Source organism: Thunnus maccoyii, chromosome 23, assembly GCF_910596095.1.
Source record: "Thunnus maccoyii chromosome 23, fThuMac1.1, whole genome shotgun sequence".
Lineage (NCBI taxonomy): Eukaryota > Metazoa > Chordata > Actinopteri > Scombriformes > Scombridae > Thunnus > Thunnus maccoyii.
In genome coordinates, this window is record NC_056555.1 from 16,848,536 (window position 1) to 16,871,481 (window position 22,946).

The 22,946-nt window shown below is 41.1% G+C and overlaps 1 protein-coding gene across 5 annotated transcripts in view; it reads right to left on the reverse strand.

Annotated features, from left to right (window-relative positions):
* uhrf1bp1l (UHRF1 binding protein 1-like) overlaps positions 1–22,946 on the reverse strand; it is a 36,202-nt gene that overhangs the window by 8,387 nt on the left and 4,869 nt on the right. For 3 of the 5 annotated variants that reach the window (XR_006093909.1, XR_006093908.1, XM_042403240.1), the window contains exons 2-17: positions 12,768–12,930; positions 11,241–11,279; positions 9,634–9,725; positions 8,270–8,459; positions 8,039–8,179; positions 7,284–7,451; positions 6,509–6,692; positions 6,208–6,291; positions 5,792–5,953; positions 5,506–5,652; positions 5,210–5,325; positions 4,976–5,117; positions 4,111–4,304; positions 3,252–4,004; positions 2,403–3,085; positions 386–534 (exon numbers count right to left, since the gene is read on the reverse strand). Coding sequence is in view for 3 of the 5 variants with exons in the window: in XM_042403240.1 (XP_042259174.1) it covers positions 386–534; positions 2,403–3,085; positions 3,252–4,004; positions 4,111–4,304; positions 4,976–5,117; positions 5,210–5,325; positions 5,506–5,652; positions 5,792–5,953; positions 6,208–6,291; positions 6,509–6,692; positions 7,284–7,451; positions 8,039–8,179; positions 8,270–8,459; positions 9,634–9,725; positions 11,241–11,279; positions 12,768–12,930 (3,407 nt within the window). In the remaining 2 variants the exon portion in view is untranslated. Of the gene's footprint in view, positions 1–385; positions 535–1,261; positions 1,346–2,402; positions 3,086–3,251; positions 4,005–4,110; positions 4,305–4,975; positions 5,118–5,209; positions 5,326–5,505; positions 5,653–5,791; positions 5,954–6,207; positions 6,292–6,508; positions 6,693–7,283; positions 7,452–8,038; positions 8,180–8,269; positions 8,460–9,633; positions 9,726–11,240; positions 11,280–12,767; positions 12,931–22,946 lie in introns of all 5 variants that reach the window. The other 2 variants (XM_042403242.1, XM_042403241.1) reach the window with 2 other exon arrangements.

The window sequence follows — 22,946 nt, forward strand, 5'->3', positions numbered from 1 at the left end:
GAACCAAAACCAATAGTCAGATGCCCAAATTAACACTAACACATGTTTTTCTTGCTGTTTTCTTGCTGCTCCTGATGCACTTACAATGTCAGTGATGGGGGACAAAATCCACACAATCCATAGAAAAATAATTTTAAAGTTTATTTAAAGCTAATATGAAGCTTCAGCTGTCCAAATTAGTCAAATCAAGTCAATATCTTTCAAGGTTACTGTCTTTTTAGTGCCAAGCGCCCCTCTAATGGTCAATATGAACAGGAGGAACGATTACAGCGAGCAAAACCTGTTTCAATGTTCATTTGAGCACCTGACTGTTGTGATAAGACAGACTTGAACCTCTCCTTTAATAGTGTGTATGTGTGAATTTTTGTGTGTGTGTTTCTTTCACCTCGCTCCAACAGGCTGTAGGTGTCTCCGTCCTCCATCAGGTAGCTGTCTATGGAGATGTTGTCCAGGGACTGCAGGGACGGGCTCTTCTTCATGTTCTTATAGGAAACGGAGAAACTGGACTGGGAGCGGTCCCTCATCAAACGACCACTACAATACACACACATTGTTTTGGGGTCAGATGGTGAAGAGAAGGTAGCAGAAGTTAAAAAAAAAGCAACACTGTCCACTGTCTTTAAATAACGTGTTTATGACTGATTAATTAACTGAGACACTGATTGACTGATTGTTTCATTTAAAGAGGCAAAAAGAGAAGAGAAAAATGTTCAGTGCTTCTGAGAGGAATTTTGTTTTTATGCCAACACTGAGCCGAGACCACTGCGCTTTAGAAAGCTGGCAGAGCTTACTCGACAAGTCATGAATTAAATATCGCTTCAGTCCTTTGTGTGGTGTTGTTTAAGGTCATGTAAGAACCAAGTGTGCTATCCTCCCAAGCGTCAGCAACAATCTAAAAAAAAAAAAAAAAAAAATCACAACGAACAAAATCAAAGTAGCTCCCAAAAGAGCGAGAACACAAGGCTGAAAAAAAGAACCGTCACAAACAAGGGGCTCCCTGTTTCACTTCTACCGTCACCACGAGTCAACAGGTAAGCACCAAACACAGAGAACGCCTATTTAATTAATACATACAGACATATCAAAGACATGCACGCATGCAAATGCATGCCCACAGGGGATCCACGCATACATTAGTACTGATATGTATTCACCCAAGGGTCACGAGAAGAAGGAGGACACGCACAAACATATATTAACATACACATTTACACACACACACTCATTATTAGTACAGCTAGTCACAGATCCAGTGCCTTACATGTTGGACATGGAATAAAGGGAGGTGGATCTGCTGGAGTTTGAGGAGCTGAGGAGATCAGAAACGACAGACAAACTTCCTTTCCTTGGTAGAGAGAAAACACACACACACACACACACACACCTCGCATAGGTCACAGCAAAGGTCAAATAGGCCAAGAAAGTAGCAGAATGAGTTAGGAAATGACGAACATATACACACAGTGTTGTTGACAGACAGTAGATGAGAAAACACACACGTGGCAGAGGACACGGCAGTTTGGGGACCGCCAACATTTAAAATGACACACGTGAAGTCAGAGGACTGAACATCCATACTGACAAACACTCTCATATGGGAGTTCAACACACAGCTCTTGTGTTCAAGGATGTTGACAGATTAAATTAGAGAAAGAGGTTCATTCATTAGATTCATCATGTAGATTAACCACAGAAAAGTACAGAGGGAAAAACTGTTACATATGATTTACTTTTGATTAATTATGAAGTAGAGAACAAATCAAGCTTGAAAGGTGCTGAAAACAATCAAAATTTTAAAATATTAAACACTTTTTTCTTTTTACACCTGATAATTTGGTATTTATAAAAGTCTACATGTGTTGATGACCTTGTGTTAGATTATTGACTTCAAGGAAAAATCCATTTATTACAACTTAATATTGTAGTCTTGACCATCATTTCTATTCACTAAAAGTAATTGCTGAATTCTGGAAACACGGTAACATCAAAAGTGAACATCCCCTAAATAACCGTAATGATCCTTCATTGCATCAACTGTGTGCTCAAAACTATGGCAAGTGCAGAAGGTCAAAGTTGCACCAGGAAGTGATTCTGTAAACTGTGAGAGATGTTCACACCAGACAGTTTGGTTAGTAACCTTACTGTTCACCTGCTGTTCTCACTGTAAAATAAGTTTGGCTAACCTGGAAGTGTCTTAAAAACATGTTGCGTTGTTGCATCAGAAATTAACTTTGTGGGTGTGATGTTCTTATCACTGATAGAAAATGGCAGCAAAAAAACATTGAAATAAGATCAAATATGTATAAAATGCACAAATTTCCCTTTAACATTAAGTTAAGACAATGTACTGAGCTCAGAGTAAATTGCGTTGTAGTATAAAAAAGCCTTTTTGAGTGACAAACCTGGATATTGACTGAGGCATCTTGCCAGCTGCAGCCTTGTCCTTGTCACTCCAGTCTTTGGTGCAGAGTGGGTCAGACAGCGTGTCACTCGCCTGGGGTTTGGAGTCTAGTCCGGCTCCCGTTTCTTCGCTCCCAACCAACCCATCCACTCCCACTTCGCCCCCTTCATCTGAACTCCTCCTCCCAGAGTTCTTAGCTGAAGTCCTCTCCTCCAGTGAGGCTTTGTGATTCGAGTCGGGACGTGCGGTGGAAGTGGAGGTGGGGATGAGGGGAGCAGGACCCTGCGTGGCTCTGCTTTCTGAGCCTTCTCCGCATAACAGCTGGTCTACAGTGCAGGCCCCGCAACCAGCTCCGTCACCCCCTTTCTCGCCCTTCTCTGCCGCCTCTCCGGCGTCGCTCCCGGGCTCCAGGGTTCCTCGGCTCTCTGAGGGGGAGAGCTCTGACCCCAGAGGAGATCTTGTACCCTCGGGCTGGGTGACGGGCTTCAGGAGCAGGGAGACCTCTGCGCTTTTCAGCAGGAGGCCCAGGCAGACGGTGAAGGGCTGGTGGTCCGCGGCATGCTGGGAGGGATCCTTACGGTCTCTCTTGGAGCCCATCTCCTCCAGGTCTTGCTGTAAGGTCTGCTGCAGGGCTTTGATGCTGCGCTGGAGATGCATCAGAAACACATACTGCCGGTGGCTCACCTGGTGGACACACACACAGAAACAGTGGTTATTACAACGTGTGGCGATGAATCTTTGAAGAGATTATGAGTGTTTTATAACGATTGAGCTGTGAGGAATCAAGCTTCGGAAATGAATCAACAGTAAACTTGTGGTTTTGAAAAATACAAATCAGCAAAAAACATACCTGAGCACTTAAATGTTTCTGCACATGCACCAACACATGTATGTCAGCGTCTTTACTCGACGACGCCAAAGAAGAGGGAGATGAGGAAGGCAAATTGTCCAATGAGAGGGGTTTATGGAGTCCGTTACTGGGTGGCAGTGTTGCATCGCTGCTGTGAGATGATGTCGGCGCGCTGTCAGTACTGTAATACTCCTTTAGTAAGCGTTTCCTCTGTATGCGTCCGACAGCCTCTACAGATGTGCTTCTGGGTAGACCTAATCCAGCGGCATCTCTCAGCTTCTTCTGGTGCTGGAGAAGCTTCGCTGGCTGACAGGCCCACACGGTGAGAGGGAAGGAGTCCACAAAGGGCTGCGGCCGCCCTTTGCCTCCACGGGTGCCCTCATAATCCACCCAGAACTGTGCAAAGTGCAACGCCCAAAAGTCAGTGGCGGCTGGCATCTTCAGGGCGCTCGCCCCCATCGTCGGCACGATCAGGCCCCGGTAGATGTCATGCAACCTGGTGTCTTGTTCGTGAGCGTGATGCTGGAAGACGGGATGGAGCAGGGGTAAAGAGGAGGAGGAACGAGGGAATGAGGCAAAAGAGGAAGAGAAGAAGGGCTCTTCCTGGAAAGCCTGCAACAGGGCCTCAAGGTGGGAGCGGGTGCAGTTGGCCGGGTGCCGGGTGTTAGTGGCCACCATTTCTGAGGTCTGCACTGAGATGGAGCGAGGCAGGTCTGGGGGGCAGGAAGGGTCCCGATCGGTGGGAATCACCAACTAAAGGAGAGTAGAAACCGGAGAGGAGAGGGAGAAATGTGAATAAATACCAAAAAATACATTGCATGCTTTAAACCTGAAGACAAGTTTCTCCATTCCTCTTTACCTTGAGCATGAGGCCGTCAACCTTGATGTCAACATGCTCGTCCGGTTTCTGCGAGTCGTTGAGCTTGTAGATCTCCATGAACTGCTCCAGACTCTGCCTGAGGTCGAGGGCGAAAAGGTTGATCCACACCAGACTGCGAGGATCCAGAACCAGCTGCAGGGCGTTCAGCTGGGCGTACAGGTTGGGACACGGGACTGCAGGAGCAGGAAGAGATATGGTGTTACACATCCTTAAGGCACATTGAGAGGGAACAAAATCACAGAGAGGAAGGACAGGGGGACAACATTCACTTTGCTGGAATACAGAACACATTTCTCATCCAAACAGGCGAGAATATGCTTTTATAAACAATTAAATTAAACATGTGTTATTCATCCTTTAAGGTTCAAAGCCAACGTAAACTGAAAGTAAACCATAAACAAAGCAAACTTTAAGAAATTAAATATTTCAAATACAGTCTAATAGTGACAAAAACACAAAATCTATCACATCACATATATAGTATACACTTTTACAAATTAACATTTTTAAAGTGTTTTTCATTCTTGTCTTGGCAAAAACTCATTAGTTAGAGAAGAAAAAGCCCTGGATGTTCACACAATGTTTCCTAATGGGGTGAATTTGTGGGAAATCCATAAGATGAATTAATTGGGTGATCCCTCATTCAGAGCACTGAGTGTGTTTCAGAAAATCAATGTCCCCTCAGCCACACAGCAGCCAATGACTTCTGTCGCTGCCAAAAACAGTGGAGCTGGTGTATAAAAACAGTTACACAGCTCATGACCTATTCATTAAGATTAAGATTTTTTTTTTTTTTAAACTGATGGTACTTTCTTGATTATACAGCAAATGCATCTTGTCTTACTGGGATAGTCTTTTCCATCAGGAAAGTAGTACTCTGTGAACTCAACATGGATGGCCGGCATCTCTGGGGGAAGGTACAAGGACTTCTTATTGCAGGAGATCATGGCCTTCGGGCTGGAGCGACGCTGGTCCGCTGTTGACACCTACAACACACACAAAAGAACACAAACTATCAGATGTATGTAGTCTCACTGTTTCCCCACATGAAGACGGTAATCGGTGTGTTTGTAGTGACCTGGTAGATGCTGAAGTCAGCCATCCTGAGAACAACAGAGCTGGACATCAGCTGGGTCTTGGGGCTTTGAGGTGGAGGACTGAAGGAAGTACTGGAAGAGGTGGTGTTTATCTTACCTGGAGAGAAAGAAAGACAGATGGAAGAGAAGTAGAGAAAGAGGAATAAAAAATGAAAACAGAACAACAAAGAGAGGGAGACAAAGAGAGCGACTACTCAGTTCTCCATTGAGAGACCTCTGCGCCTTTCAAAAAGGTGTGTATCACCGCACCAAGCTGTGCGCACACACACCGTGGTACCTGGCTCTAAGCACCAGCAGCACTGGGCCGGAGGCTGTGTTTGTGGGCTCCACTCTATGAGTCCTCCATCTGCCTCCCTAAGCCCTACTCCTTCTCCTGCTCTCTCCTGACTTCCTAGAGGCCCATACACATCGTCCCTAAGGGACACTGGAGGACAGAAAACCCACAGTGATGACGTAAATGCTGGAGCGGTGCTGCTTTGTGTGCCAGGAGATACATCAAAATCATAAACCCAGAACAAGTTACTAACTATGTTTAATATATGTCTAAATGTGTGTGTGTTTACCATGTTGTGGGGAACCGTGAGCAGGAGCCGGACCCTGCTGGTCTCTAACTGCGGTCTTTAACATCTCCATGTTGGACTTGAACTCATCGAGCAGGCTCCGTGCCCAGCCCTCTCTGGTTTTGGTGGCCTCGCTGTAGTGCATCCAGTGAGCACAGCTGTCACCTGGAGAGGTCGGAGAGTAGGAAAATCGTTGCAGGTAAGAGTGATGAGAGGACAACAAAAAAAAAAAGGAGGAAACATTTTTAGGGATAAAAGAAGAAATAGAATAAAATTGGAGAAATAGAAAGTAAAAGGATTTCTGAACTTCCTGGAAATCTGCACACATGTTTTGTGAGTTTACAGTGAGGATGCAGGAAGATGGGGAAGTTACAGTGAAGTCATGGTGAGGTATATTAACATCACTGTTGCATTCACACCTGCTCTGTGGAAGGGATAGTAGTCCAGAGTGATGGAGCTGAAAGACAGCTGCATGGCTCCACCTGTTATCCTCTTATTGATCACTGCACAGTGGGAAGAAACACAGAACGAGAGTCTCAAATCAAAGCTATGTAGTGAAACATTTCCAAACCGAAAACCGTTTTACACACTTATATCTGTAATTTAAAGATAAGCAAAGAAATATGAATGAAAACAAGACTTCTAGGAACAGAACTTGAGCAGGTTTGAGTCCATGAAAACATTTTCTGTGTATCTGAAAGCGTGTTGTACGTGTGCTACCTTTGTCCATAGCGTGGATGTCGTCACAGATGTGCAGGTCGAGGTGTGTGATCTGGAGATGGTGTGACGTCTCGCATACGTCGTAAGCGCTGAACAGCTTTGCCATCGTTGCGCTCTGGTCAGCGGCTGTGGACGCCTGCTGGGTGCGTACCTGCTGGGCTGAGGGGGGCGGCGACGACGATACCTGGTGAACACAAACACAGGCACATACGTGAAACAAAAGGTGCTGTGTTTTTGTTTTTAGTGCTGATGTTGTTGGTGCTAATGGTGGTTTTTTTTCATGCTGTTGCTGCACTCAGTCTTGGTAATGCTGTTTACAGTGATGTCAAAAAGACTGTCAGGTTCAATAAACAGCTGCAGTATTCAATTTGTCCAGCAGATGGAGTGTTAGACCAAATTACTAAGATCTCATTGGCTCCTGTACAGAAAGCCTGTTGGAACGTGAATGAGTGTGAATTTCTGTAGGCGATGAATGTATATACATTTTGTATGTGTGTGTGTGTGTTTAAGTGGCCAAAAATAAGTCAAGAGACTAAAAGACACTGACACAAATGGTGAGAGACAGAGATGGTGTAGGCAGATAGACGCCATATGGCATCAGAGGGATGATACAGGGAAGGGCAGACATGATTTCTATGGACACAAGGACAAACTATCAGACCATGACATGGCTCATACCCACAGGGTGGAATTAGGGCATGAGCAGTGAGAGGGAGGAGGAAATATTTATACAGACTGAGACAAGTTAAAAAAAATGTATGTATTATATGTGCACCTGGTCCTCTGTGGCCATGCTCTTCCTCTGCTGTGCAGACTTCTCCATGGCCTCACTAAGGGACTTGGCATACTGCACCATGGCTTTGAGCTGGGAGTCAGTCAGCACCCAGAGCAGGTCGTCCAGGACCAGAATCAGCTTGGAGGCCACGACGTTACAGTCCTTAATCTGCATCAGGTAGAGCCAGTGGTAAAAACATGCATTATGCAAGCGCAGGTAGCCTGAGAGCTCCCCATTAATGTAATATGAAACTCGTAGGTCTGTTTCTTTTTAAACCTGTAGATAAGTTAAATTCACTGGAAGTTTGCTGAGCTGCTTCTACTTATTAAAGTAAAACAGAAACAGCCTCTCCTTCTTTTTCACAGTATGAGTTATAACTGCAGTGCCAGCATATTTGGAGGAGAATAAGTTTGTCTTGCGATAAATGCTTTCAGCAATTCTGTAAAAGCCTTGAGCAACAAAGGAGGCTAATTACTTTCACAAACCAAACACAAGTCTTTTGTGCACTTTATACTACATTATATTAAATCTTCTACACAGGCATTTATAGCCATTTTGTTTGATTATGTGATAAGAATCACTGCCTGAGTTGGCCCTGCAGGCTGTGACGTCTTACAGAGGGATTATTGTTCACAATTGATGAGAGGATGTTGCTCAGAGCAGCCTGGTTTTAGTAAAAGAACAAAAGCTCCGGCTTGTCCATTAAAATTCATAAAGTGAATTCTCTTTAAAAGACGCAGGCGCATGTAACTGACCCGTCTCTTGAGAGTGACTCGGATCTTGGACTGGTTGGTGATGAGGCGGATGGGTGCGCTCAACATCTCGTGCTCGGCGCTCTGAATAGCGTCAGCCTCGATACGGATCATCTGCCAGCTGATCTCCTTAAACGTCAGGATCTGGAACATACATGCGGAAAACTTGTGTGGGGAAACATACTATGTACATTAAAAGTTGGACGGTCTCTACTTTGCATAAAAAATACTGACCTCTCCCCTCTGAGGGTCCTGGATGCGAGTGAATCGCAGGTCACTGATGCTCCAGCTGGTGTTGACGCTGTAGACTTGCAGCTGAGAGAGCTCAAAGGAGGCGTTAAAGGCCTTGGCACTGATCCTGATCACTATGGAGTTTATGGACAGAGACATCCCCTCCACCACCTTCTCAGCAAAGCCATATTCACTGTGGGCGAGACAGATAGGCAGATGTGGGTGGAGAGAAATAAACAACGTGATAAGAAGTCGTTAGCAACAGATGAGTGCAATACAATATTCTCAATATCTCAGCCCCGGCTCCTCAACGGCATTATTACAATTTCAAATACTTCAAATATGACACTGAACCTAAAATGACACTGATTAGTCAGTCAAGTCAATGGTTTTCAAACTCTTCTGTTACAAATCATGCACTTCAGATTATCTAGAATATAAACTCTCATGAATTACAGTTAAAACATGAGTAAAGGTGCAGCCACACGATGTTTCTGGTCACCAAATATTCGCTCCATTTCCCATTGAAGCCCATCTGATGGACAAAGTCAAGCGTCTGTTTCCTGTTTCGGTGCGATTTCCAGCAGGTTACGGAGGTTTCGCAGGTCAGAGTTCACCTTTGTTTAACTTTGACTGAGTGGATATACTTGTTTGGCCAATAGAAACACTGCTGCACTGTGTTTCATCACCATTTTTAGTTTATCACACTACCAGACTACAAACTGTAGCTTCACTCTGATACACTGTTTATAGTTTGTGATCACTCTGATCAATATTTAATTTGCTACCCGCATCACGAATGTGACATCGCATCTCTTTTTGGAGCAGAGTGCTGAGAACTTTCGGAAATGTCATGTCACCTTAAACTTAGCCCAAAGAGTTTTTAGACACAAAAGATGCCGTTATATAAACAGAGAACTATGAAAGTTTTATTGTATTTTGGTCTTGAGTGATATGTTGTCACTGCATGTTGAGCACCACCTGTTTGTCTCTTCTTCTCTGTCAAAAATCTGTGCATCTTGTACTTTAACTTTATGTCTATTTGCTGTTGAGTAAATTTTTACAGTCAGTCAGACCCGTAAATTTGTTAACTATCACAAAGCAGAGTAAAAGTGCATAAGATTTAATCATACAGGGACAGGTTGACTTTAAAAACTTATATCTATTAAATATGGGCTTGATATGTCTCCTTGATTATGATATTACAATTTACCTGTAAGTTATAGCTCAGAGTTTCAACTGTATCGAACTTGTGTGGTGAATATTATTTCAATCTTGGCAAGGAAATGAGTCTTTTCAACAAGAACCCTTGAAGAAGCCGATGATGGAGTTATAATAAGTATAGAAGAAACAACTCGAGCACTCACCTTTGGCCTGATGCTGTTGCTATGGGAGACGGACCATTGGGGGGACGGGGTTCATCACAGGTACTCATCTCCATTTCTACTTTATCCAGAGTCTGAAACAGTGAGCAAATCAAAGACTTCAGGAACAATAACCAACAACGTTTGTAGCTTTTAAATCTTATATCTTATATAATCTAATATTTTCAGGCTTCTGTAGCTGTGGTCTGTCTTAGTGTTCATGTTCACTTCAACTCTCAAAGTCACTCTGAAGACCGCAAGTCGACAAAAATGAAAACCAAAAAAACAGCAAGTTTGTGAGCTTGAGTTTTGCAGTGTAGCTTAACTGATCTACAGATGTAAAAGTTAACGACGTATTGTTTGCTTGCACGCACAATCAGTATCCCATCTAACGAGATAAAAAACCCATTTAAGTCTTGACACAGTGAGCCTTTCATCATGTACGTACCACCTTCAGGCTGTAGCCTCTCCTAAAGAACAAGACTGTTATCATATGTGCTCTCCCTTTTCTAACTGTTATATTATATTTTAAAGCGTTGCTATTGTTGATGGTGTGATACTATTGTGTTCTACCAATATCCATTCAACAAAGTCCTATTGTACTATATTATTAAAATACCCTTATCGTCCTGATACTCGCAATACATGTTTTATAAATGGTGTTATGATAGGTTTGTGCTTCCCTGATAAGTTTTAATATCTTACATAATATTGTAATCAAAACAATGTGCCAAAAATGCCACTTAACACCAGGTACAGGAAGTATATATATAAGGACTGACACTAACACTCAACATCCACGTTTAATGGAGACAGGTGTTCAAGATGTAGTGCATGTTCCCCCTGTTGTGGTTGGTTTCCAGCAGCCTGTGTACTGGGAATTACAGCTACCTGGGGACTGGGACCAGCCTGGTCGTCTGTCAACCTGACACCTGCGCCCCTGCTCAGTGAGGTGGCTGCTATGATGGAGAAGCTGGCAGCCATGACACAGAAACAAAGCACGCCGGAGGACAACTTTAGCACCATGATGCAGAAAATGGCCAACGCTGAAGCCAACTTGCAGTCCTATAAAAGCCAGGTTGAGGAGCGCCAGCTGAAGGCGCTCGCAGACATCACATCTGCAAGTCGGCTTTCACAGCTGCTTTAGGAAGCTCAGTGAGTCCGTTTGAACAAGACTGAAATGTAAAAGAATCCTCTACGACGTCTGCAGCGGCTACAACCCCGCCACTGGCATCTTTGGACATCATCTCCGGACAGCCCAACTCAGTCGTGTCACTTATGATGAACAGCCAGAGGGTGGTGTCGACCTGGGACACTGGGGGGCGACGATAGCCATGACAGTGCGACAGTGTGTTTGTGAAGCTCTACACAACCGCGTGCTCTACGACGGCAGCTATTACTACAACACATTTAGTATTTTCCTGCTCTTCAACTTGTAATGAACTGAGCTCATAAGTTAATTATGCAGGAGAACAGGTGATTCATGTGTCCTATCACACTGTAAAACTATAAAAATAATGCTTGAAGATTAAATGACAATAAATGTAGATAAAAAGTCATCCATGAACTTTTTTTTTGATTAAGCAACAGAGGTAGAGGGTGAAACTTACCAAAGAGATCGGGTGAGTCTTCAACTTTGTCCATGGTATCTGTCAATGAAAACAAAAGCTTTTCAGCGTCACAGTATTCTGGGTCCCTGGTCTGGTACAGCAATCTTTTGGCGTCTTGGTCCTCCCAAAAGATAAACTGAATTATCAGTCAGTGGGATATATAAATCAAATTAAAAGCAACTGAACTGGACACAATTAAATCAAGCCAAAACAGCAGGCAAGGTAGCTACAGAGATGAAGAATCAATGAGTCTAGACTGACTGGCTGTTCCTTCCATTCATGTCCAGAGTCGCATTAATCCTGAACATGCAGCCTCTTGATTCAAGCGTGTGTCAAATTACACAGCATTTACTCAAAAAAAGGGATTAAATGTTTATGTTAATGTGCAGTTTTTTTTCCACAGAGGGACTCATTCTTTGAGATGACATAAATCAAGAAGTTAGTCAGTGCTTGGGATTTGCAGCTCTAATTGAATTAGACACATTTCATTTGACTTGCCTGTCATAAAAAAAATGCTAAAAAGGTGCCAGTAGGGGGCGTCTGTCACTTAAATCCATCAAAGCAGAAACATTTACTGCAGTTTTCATTAGTTTATGCCATTTTTGAGTGTTTGTATGCCTTTATATGCACCCAGAGAGCTGAATCTATTGCTACAGGATTGATTTTATATATATATATATATTTTATTCATCCAAGTCAATCAATAAAGCAACTTTTATTTACATTTGTGTGGCAAAAAGTCTTAAAAAGGAGAGTAGAGTTTAGCTTTTCTGTAACAGGAAGACACAAAGACATGAGGTTCTGAAAAGAAAGGAAGTGAGATACGCATCACTGTTCTCTTTTTTTAAACCACTTTAAACAATGAAATTCACCATAAGCGAGTGCCAGGCAGCACTACACTTCCCTCAGAAATCTGATGCTCCACGCACGCTTACTGTAAATGACGAGGCTTTTATTGAGTAAGGCTGCCTTATACACACTCTGTCCATGACACAGCAAAGAAGTAAATATAACAGACTATATCTTCTAAACCAGAAATCACAAAGACTAAACAGGATGGTGGGTTTTTTTTTTTAAACCGAGAGAATGGGGGATTTGACAGAAGATGTCAAGAGCTAAGGAGCAGCCTTGGCAAGAATAGAAAAAGTAATGAGGTGGAGGCGGAAAAGAAGAGGTGGAAATGGACCTTGGCCTGAATAAAAGTCGTGCTGCAGCTCCATTCACTGTTTCCAGGGTGTGTCAGAGTCTGTTCCTATACATGGCACTTGGCTGATGACTATGACCGCTGTGGGCATCAGACAGCTCCAGTAGAGAGTGCGTATGTAGCACAAATACTCACTGAGCGTCTATGACATAGGTGTTAAAAGGTGTGTCACTGTGTGTTTAATGTGTCAGTCAAACAGTAGTTTCTTTGATTTAGGTCTCTTTAAATATGGTTGTTTATTACAGATGTTGCAACAACTGCAAGCTGTGCACTTTGATTTCAAAAGCAGCTATAAGGAAAGTGACAAAGTCTGCATCCCTCACCCTGATTGCGGCCTTGTTGCAGCACACACGGTTGATGGCCAGCCAGGTGGGCAGGTCCAGCAGGCTCTGGAGAACCTCCTCGTCCAGCTCTAGATTGGTGAGCTGGCCCTCCCCCTTCAGCGTGCTCAGGTTGATCTTGTCCGGCGACAGGTTCTTAGCAAACCTATGAGACGCAGAGGAGAAATGCAGCTTTGAGACTGGGGATATTTATAGAAGCAGGTTCTTGGCAAAGCAACGGGCCAACCAAACAAACCCCAACTGTTTGGTTTGGTGCAGTGGATGGAAACGGAGGGGAGGTGTACCACTCCGATGCAAAATATGTCATTTTCAAATTGTCAAAAGCATGTTTTAAAAAGCACTAATGTTTTTTTTTCCCCCAATAGTCATTTTCTAGCAAGCAATGATGCCCATTCATTTCTTGTACATTTCAGAGTTATATACAGTCAAAACTTAGACACACTTTCTCATTCAAGGGAATGACTGGTATTGTATGTCAGCAATGAAAAATAGGCCTATAATTTAGGGTTATACACTGCTGTTTAAGTCGTACTAAGAGACAATTACCCCAATTATAAGAATGGAAATAAATCCTCCATAAAACTGAAACCAGGATTTATAGTACAGTAGTATATATAGTATGTTCCTGTATGTTAGTTTCTCTTCATGTGAGCTTTCTTGTTGACTTTACTTGCTTTGGTAACGTTTTATTTTACAGGTCCTTTAATTTCATAGTTTCCTGGACATTTTCTCAGTAATTTTCAGTAATTTTCAGATTTTAACAGTTAATGTTTATTTTATTTTACAGTGAGGCCAGTAAAATTTGGTAAAAATGGTAAGAAAAAACAGAAAAAAGTGTTAGAAGGTTAAGAAACGATTCATTTAGATTCATGCGTAGTTGTTAATTTGCAAAAAATCTTAATAGATTAGACTTGACAATTGTTTGACAGAAAAGTTTTCAGTGTGTAGTTTTGTGTCAAACTACATATTAGCGTATTAGGTTGTTTCTTAAAAACTCTATAATGAACACATTTCCCACATACAACCAAATTACATAACCCTCTCAAAGAAATGTCTTCAGAAGCAGCTACTTTTAGGGAATTCTTGAAAAACACTAATATGCTAAAAATGTCACTTGACACACAAAACTACAAACTGAAAAGTATTTTGTTAGTTAAAGAACTGGCAAGAGTCTAATTCATTAAGATTGTTTGCAAATTAACAACTATATGTGAACGATTTCTTATCATTTGTACCAAATTGCATCACCCTCTCTGTTAAATACCTGTAAACTACTTCAGGAACTGTGAAACAAAGCGTCACCCTTGCTCTGCTTCCAGAGTTAATGAAAAATCTGATAATGAAAAGGGGCGGCGAGGATCTGTTTAAGCAAACAAGGTGCAGAGTGTCAAGTTCAAATAACAATAAAAATACAATGAAGAGGATTTAATGGCAGAAAGAAAAAGGTCATACAGTGTGAGATGTAGTAAAAGGCCTTGGTTTAACACTATATTGTATCTTGCTGGTCAGGATAATTGTTGTTTGTGAGATTCACTGCGGACAAAGTGTCAGAGAGCTTTTAAGAGGTGGTGTTCCAGCAGCAAGGACAAAATGTACTAAATCCTCATGCTGCATCGGAGGAAAAGGTGCCAACACTCATCTTTGATTAGAGGTATAAGTCAATATTAGCATTATAACCACAGTGTCTTCATCAGATATGTGTGTGTGTGTGTGAATATACTGTGTGTGTTTATATTTTGCAGTGATTCGTGCTCTGTGTGTTCAGTCTGTTTGCTCTTTAGCTCGAGCAAATAGACTTTACTTGAGCTAAACACACAAGCTCAATGTCCATGACCTGAGAGGTTCTCGCCCCCCTTCACGGTTTAATTATTGGTTAATAGCTGAGAGTCCTGATACTAAACGGTTTATTGACCTGTGCATCCCCGCAGACCAGTCTAATGGCATCTCTTAAAACATGGATAGTATTGATTTCACGTTCTCCTCGCAGTCAAGAGTCACACGGCCTTGACAGTGTGTTGAATAGAGGTGTAGAAAACTGTACATAATCCTGTTTGAACAACGTAAGCCATCGAGTTTAGTGGTTTGAGTTAGTGCTGTTAATCTAAAAATGGAAGTAGTGTTAAGGAGAAGCGGGCTTGTTATTTAGCTAATCTCTCACACTGTTAAGTGTGTAACAGGGTCAGATCAAAGCTCAGAGTTTCACAACCAACACACATTAGTGACAGGGTGACCTGATTATCGAGGCCGCAGTGACTAGACAATAAAGTGGAGCTTTAGTATTTTATTGCCTCACTAACTTAGATGCACTTAGATGCTTATTGCATAATAGTACAGTTGGGTGTCGATTTCCACATGATAGCAAAACTACAGCTCAACTAATACTAGATTTTTGAGGCTGATACCAATGTGGATAATTGAGCATTTAAAGAATATATTAAAAAATTATTAGCAGGGTTTTAACGTAAATATATAAAATAAACAAGAATCGATTGTACTGTATAGTGAGTGGGACATTTTACATCTGAAATATAAAACTTTCTCACTTTTTATGACAACATCATTCAGAAATTTATGAATCTAAAAACTAAAAACGCATCTTTGGCATTTCTGTTCTGTAATTTCTTGTTACTTATCAACTGACATACACACGGATTGGCTGACATACATAAGTCATTTGAATTTTAATCGTTGAGTAAAATTTGCAAATTATGATTTGCATCAGAAAGCATTCAACGTTAACTTTTGGTCCTTTTGATACTCAGACATATTTCGGTTGGTGCACAAAATGTTTTGAGGCTCAACACCCAGCTGTGTAGAACATTTAAAAAAAGGACATAAAGCACAAAATGACATAAAAACACAACTAAATTTGAACAATGTAGATATAATAATAATAATATGAGACTTGTTAAGTGTGGGGAATATATTTAATAGTGAGATTAGGTTTAGTTTAGTTACTACATTGATGATGCCTCAGGATCTGTCTGATTCAGCTCAGCAGGATTGATCGATCAAGCTCAATCATACGTTTGCTTTGCTAATCAGAACAGCACGCAGCCACATAAGAAACGCATACAACCATCAACAAAACAAAACTCATAAGTAGACTGCTTAAAAGACATGATGTGATTTTAACAAAAGTTATTAAAATAGTACCAGATGCTCTGAGAAGACTAGGTGCATTATCTGCTATAATTACTCGATGATGTATGATTGGGCAGCCGCTCAGTAACTGGATAGTCTTCAGGAAACAAAAGCTTTTTGTTCTGATGGTCTGAGTCTCCACGGAGGGAGGGAGGGTTATAAGATGAGTTAGTGAGTTGCCCTCAGGGTCGGTATCTGCAGCGTGAAAAAAAAACTTCGTCCAATACACAACGCTGTGTGCTTTTCTGTCACGTTCCTGCTTTTTTTTTTTTTTTTTCCCCTCCTCTCCACTCGACACCTTCTCCAGGCAGATTCTTCTCTAATTCAACATCCTTGTAATTTATTCAGCGGTAGCAGGAGACACAACCAGAGACTCAGCGACAGTGGAAACAAGGAACCAGACACAAAAACACACACTCTCACAAACACGACATGAAAAATATTATGTGCACATGTGCTCACAAGGGCAAACGCACACACACATAGTCACAGACAGAAACTCCGTCTTTGAGAGATGGATGTTTTCTGCTGGAGTGTTTCAGCCTCGTGACCAGTGAAATATTAATTCCTGCTGCTGATCAAGTATCAACCAGCTAGCCAGCTAGCTTCACTTGTTCTCTCTCCCTCCTTATCAGACTCCCCTGGGTCATCTCTTGCTTCCTCTCTCCTTTTTCAAACTTCATAAATAAATCTGTTCTGTAATCAAATAATAATAAACTGTCTAATATCAAAAGCTACTAATGTCAAATAAGCCAATTTACACAGACATTATCTACTCATTAGTGCTACTGAGAACAACAGCAAAATGTGGACGGTATTAAGTTCACACACATCATCTTTCCTTTTCATCTCTCCTCTCTAGACGTCAGCCATTATTCCGGTCAGTGAGGCGGAGCTCAGCGGACCAAAACCAGGCCCATAAAGAGATTAGGACTGGCTGGTGGATAGAGAGGGGTCTGTGTGCGCCTGTCAAATGCAAAATTAACCTCTCAACAGTTTACTCCATGCCCACATTCTTCTTTGGGAAAGTTTAAATGAATAGTTGGGTATTCGTTTTCTTGCCAAGTGCTAGATGAGAGGATAGATACCAATTTCATGTCTGTGCGTTAAATGTAAGGCTGGAGCCAGGAGATGCTTAGCTTAGCTTAGCTTAGCTTAGCATAAAGACTAGACACGGGGGAACAGCTAGCCTGGATCCCTCCAAAGGTAACAAAACAACACAATCCACCTATCGGCACCTAACTAAAAAAAAAAGTATGGTACAGAAAATTGCCAGTGCATATTGTTCGAGAGATCAGTTCAAAATTTTAAAACAGCATCTCCAAACATTTCAGGAACCATAATTGAATTGTGTGTGTGTGTCAACGGGAGAAAAACAAAACAAAACAAGAAATAAAACATAAACCTCTTGGCAGAGCATAAGAAATTTATTTTAATACGCTATTTCTTGAAATTAAATGTGTGAAAACGCAGGATGGATATTTAAGAAGGTCATTCAAACAAGGATTTATGTTTATTAAGAATTACTACTATTACTATTACAATGTATTTGTATGTAGAAGAAAATAAACAAGTTTGCTGTGAATTCTTGAAGAATTGTGATTGATTTATAATTGTGTGTTTGGCTTAATGTCTGTTGAAAGGATGACGATTTTGTTTCTCTTCTGTTTGTATTTGACTGTTAATTCAATGAGATGAGCTGTTTTGTTTGTTGTGTTTATGTGACTATAGTGTCTATAAGTGTGTATATGTGTATATGACTATATGTGTGGTGGACCCCAGGAAGAACAGCCAACGCTTCTGCTGGTGCTAAACTTCTATGCTCACTAAAATAGTTATATCTCATTTGTTTACAACATTTTTTTTTGTATAAAAACCCAACAAGTTGTGGTTTTACAGGTGATTATGTGCTGCACTACTTCTTGGTCGGGTGCAGTGACTCCCTGTAGTACTGCTGTCACAGTGAGGTTGCCAGGAAACCAGCAGAGGCTCCGAAAAATAAATTGGTTTAGGACAGATTAAACAAATAAGATATAACATTTTATGGAGTGAGCTTTAGAGGTGTTGGAAGGCGGAGTTTGTTACCTTGTTAGACAGAGACAAGCTAGTTGTTTCCCCCTGTTTTCCAGTCTCTATGCTAAGCTAAGCTAACCAGCTGCTGGTTGTAACTTTATATTGAAAAGACATACATGAGTGGTATCGATCTTCCCATCTCACTCATGACGAGAAAGCGAATGTTGAACTATTCCATTAACCCGTTACTGATGTAGTTTATTCTTGGTTAAAGCAAAAATGAGAATACTGTAAATTAATCTGTTGTAAATACAGTTCTTGTGTAGTTTAGTTACCATCAACCTAAGATGTCTGCTAAAATAGGCTGATCTTGCAACTTTTTCCTAAACCACAACACACTGACAGCAGACTTTGGTCCGCCACACTTTATGCTGATGTGTGTTGATCCCGTGAATGGAAACGGAGAGACTCCCTGCTTTTTCCTGCACTCTGATGGTGCATTTGTGGTGCAGCCTGATCGCATCACTGCCAGAAAGAGAGGAGGCCTGAGGGAAGATTGCCAGATGACTCAGACTGACACTGTGGCAACGGACGGAGAGAAATAAATAAAAACAAAGTGAAAGAGACAAACAGAAAGAAAGGAAGAATGAAAAAAAGATGAATGAAAGATTTAGGAATGAGGTTTTCCAGGAGAAGAAAGTCTGGGTTACCACATTCTTTCCTGCTAATGTTCAAGTGACCGAGCAGCAAGTTTGGCTCGACGACAAAAATGGAGAATGTGATATTTAAATGGGCATCTAAATCCTTCGAAAACATAAAAGGGCCTCTTACAGTGTTGGAAACTTACTTTTTCTTCCTAAAATCTACCAGTCACCATTTTGTAATTGCACTTTTGTGTGTAACGTTTGTCTTGCTTTGAAAAAAACAATCTAATACACATTTTCCTATAAAAAGTATTAATTCAATAAACAAAATACAGATTACAAACAACAGTGCACTGTACATCCATTTCAAGTAGGGCTGAACAGGCGAAATGTGTCAAAATACCGTTTTAAATTAAATGTTGTCGTGCTGCAGAGACGTCCTGAACTACACATCATATTCTACAGACTTGAGAAAACATCTTTGTTTGGTACAGATCCCTGCAAAAAAAAAAAATTCACACCATAATCATTTTAATATGTTTTAATGAAAATGAGAATAATGATGTAAAAGTTATCATTCCCTCTAGTAACGCAAATCATATCACAACTGCAATATCAGTCGAAATAATTGCAATCAGATGTTTTTCCCAAATCATTTAGCCCTTGTTAAGTCACAACTTTAACAATCTACCACAAATAAACACACACACACACACAGTGCAGATCACCTCCTTGTGGCATTTTGAGGCTTCGTGGTATCCTTTATAGCCATCAATTTGAAATTTTCGGTGCCCACAATAAATCTGTTGTTTGTCTTGCTGCTGGACAAAGATTGTTGCAGACAGTGGGAGAAAAACAATGACCGACTACTCTCATCGTCACGTAACTCCCCCCCGTCGGCTCTTCTCCACTTCTCATTGAAAAAAAATTGCCTTTTAACTTGTGGTCGTCTCCTCTTCTGTAGGCGTACTGACATCAGTGGCTCTTAAAGTAGTCTGTCTAGAAGCTAGAAGCGCTCTCTGGCTTTCTTCTTCTTCTTCTTCTGATGAAATTTGCAGCAGACTAGATGCAGCAAAGGGCATATAGCTGCCATCAATTTGCAGCCACCAGGGCTGGTAGGTTGAGGAAAATAATCACCAGTCACTTCACAAATTCACCAGTGTTTGGCCAGTGGCTGGTGCTAATTACCACAATTTAGATGCCAGTGATACTGTGTCAATCCAACAAATTAAATTTAATGTTTGAGGTGCTTCTGAAAGGCGTAAAAACCTCAGCTGATTCGTTTAACATGGTTGGTTGTCTGACTCCGTTCTGAAACAGGCCTCTATAATTTTATATGAAGCAAGTTCATCAAATGTAATCTAATTTTGATGATTTCAAACTTCAAACTGTATTTTACTGGCTTGTCAGAGATGATCTGTTGTGTGTTTATTGGTTCATTGCAGTCCTGCAGATGACAGCAGCACTGCAGTGTTTGGATGCTGCCTGCCTGCAGTGTGGGTGTGTTGGTAAATCAAATGGAAACCTTAAAACAACCTAAAGTTACCACCCACCCACATGCATCAACCTTTTTTTAAATTACCAGTTTGTATTGTCTACCATCTTTACCCAATATTCACATTAAATAATATCATCTTGACGAATATTCTATCATCTAAGATAGATAACATGAACAATTAACACTGTCACAGGCAACTTCCTGTTAGATCTGACTGTGATTGCTTTTTTGGAGGTTCAAGAAAGGTGTATTTATTGGCAAATCTTTCTGTTTTTTTGTTGTTACATGTTTGTAATAATAATAATAATAATAAATAAGTGATTTGATCAAGGGGTCACAAAATGCCAAAAGATGTAGTTTTGTTTCAGTAGTAGTTTGGTCTTTGATTGATGTTCAATTCTAGCGTCTTTTTAGGAGAATATTAACTGCAAATAAAAACAAACGTTAAATTGATTTTATGTGAAAAACAGAGGAGGTCAAAGTATTTTTTTCCAACCCTGACTAGTGCCCTCCAGCAGTAAGGTCCTGTCTCTTTAAGGACCCCTCCTCTGTTCTGATTGGCCAACTGCAGTTTCAGAGGCCACGTAAACAAACCCTAGCAGGGGGATTTCACTTCTTCTTCTCGTTCTCTACTCAAAATGGAAACTTCTCAAATACATCCGTACACATTTAAGTCTGAATCCTATTCGAAAATTGCAACTTGCGTATTTTACTAGCATTTGGTTGGTGCCAATTTTGTGCGTTGACTTGAGGGCAGCATTTTTACATACGTTCACCTCAAGTTTTGGAACTCTGACCATGTTTAACTTTGACATCCAACATCGTAACTGTATTACAAATAACAGGAAATGACAAAAACCATGATATGTCCCCTTTAAAGCTTATTGCTGTGCAGTTAAGAGGACACTCAAGAGATATTTTTTTGAGTAAAACTGAAACTGCTAAAGTAAGGAGGGAAAAAACAAGATTCTGAAAAGTGAGGAAGGGGGCATTCCCGCCTCTGGAAAATAAACTCTTGCAAAATGCTAACAGTCCGATCATTTCTGTTAGCCTTGGCTAGCTCATTAGCATTTCATGACGCAAATCAGAACATTCAAACAATGTAAGAAATAGAGACACTGAGATGCATCTTAAGTAATTTCCAGTCAACTGTTAAAAGTGAAACAACCAACCTGCTTTTGTTTGTGGTATTTTTTAGTTTTTCATTTGCAGGGTACAGAAATATACAGTTCACTGTTCAGTTTGTTTGGTTCAATAAATCCAAGGCGATCATGATGTGAAGTCATTTCATTATATAGTAGTGTTTCAGAAAAGCTTGATGATTTTGGTGATACTACTGTTTACTGTGATATTTTTGGCCACAATAATCATAGCATGGACATTTAATACCAGCACGAACCTATTTTGCAATAGTATGAGCAAAAATCTTGCTGAGAAAAATCATGTTTGCAACATGTTTTGCATGTTTGTTTTGTTGTATTAACTTTCCTACTTTACGAATCTCCACTTCTCTGAGACTGCAGCTCATTGTAAAATGTTGAGATGAAGCCAAGAATACATTGTCTAGCCCTAACAGAACACTTATTAAAAGACTGTTATGTCCATGTTATCATTAAGAGGGATTACTTGAGCCTACGCTCCAGTGCAAGTGCAAGGACACACATATCCCCCGCTATGTGAAAACACTCCTGCAAAACACCTACACAAACATGTCAACAGGGCCAACGCTGCAACAACACACAGGCAACCTGTCAAAGTGGAGTGAGTTTGTTTTGGCAGCGAAGGCCTCAGAGTCCTAGAATATTTATGACCCTGTGGAGACGGCGAAAAGGTTAGCGTGAAGGAGAAAACAATCCAAGACCTCAGTTACACAGCAGCAGAGGATGCCAAAGCCTGGAGGGGCCTTGGCCAAATGTCGTTGTCTCTCACACACACACATACACACACTTATGAAAACACACCCCGCACACTAGAAGTTCAGTCAGCTGCACACAGATGAGACACCCACAGCTAGGCACTCAGTCGTGACTCATGCCATAATAGCCTTCCCACTAGCATTGAGCGATAACACCGGGAATAGTGGAGTTGGTCGCTATGAAGCCTCGTCAGCCAGCTACTGCAGGATGGAAAGAGTCAGGCCTAAAGAGACTTGTTATGACAAACACGACAACAGAAATGAACCCGTTTCTCACGCTGACTGTAACGAGCTTTGAACCTCCGCTGATGAAAAAGAGCACACGTTAGATGTCTTGTACTTTATCTGAGGTGACTCACAGTTAAAAGTGGTTCCCTAAACTAACTGTCTCCTCTTTACTGCGTGTAACCTTTCCTTCTACGTCCTGACTTGGACTTCACATACCAGCCTGGCTATAAGCCTAATCTCTCAGGCCACGAACTTGTTCCGTTTGAAGGTAGTGATAATCTTTTCATTCTTAGGGGCCCGTTCAGTAAGTTTGTCTATCAACAGCTCTGCTTAACATACAGATCTCCCTCCATCACTCCAAATTTCAACAAACCCCTGCAGTTGACAACGTGCGTTATGGTGCCTACAATTTAAACTGTTGTGCTGTGTTCCTGTGACATAAATAAGTAAGTAGTACTCCATTTAATGACAATTAGGGCTGCAGCTGATGATCATTTTCTCGATAAATCCATTGTTTTGTCAATAAAAATATCAAAAAAATGAGAAAAATACCTGTTATAATTTCTTAAAGCTCATAGTCTTGTTTAATCTTTTAGTTTTGTATAATCCAAAGGTATTCAGTTTATTACCATGTATGACACAGAAAAGTTTCAAATTTTCACATTTGACAACTTGCCACCACTGAATATCTCCCATTTTTTCTTTTACTAAAACCATGA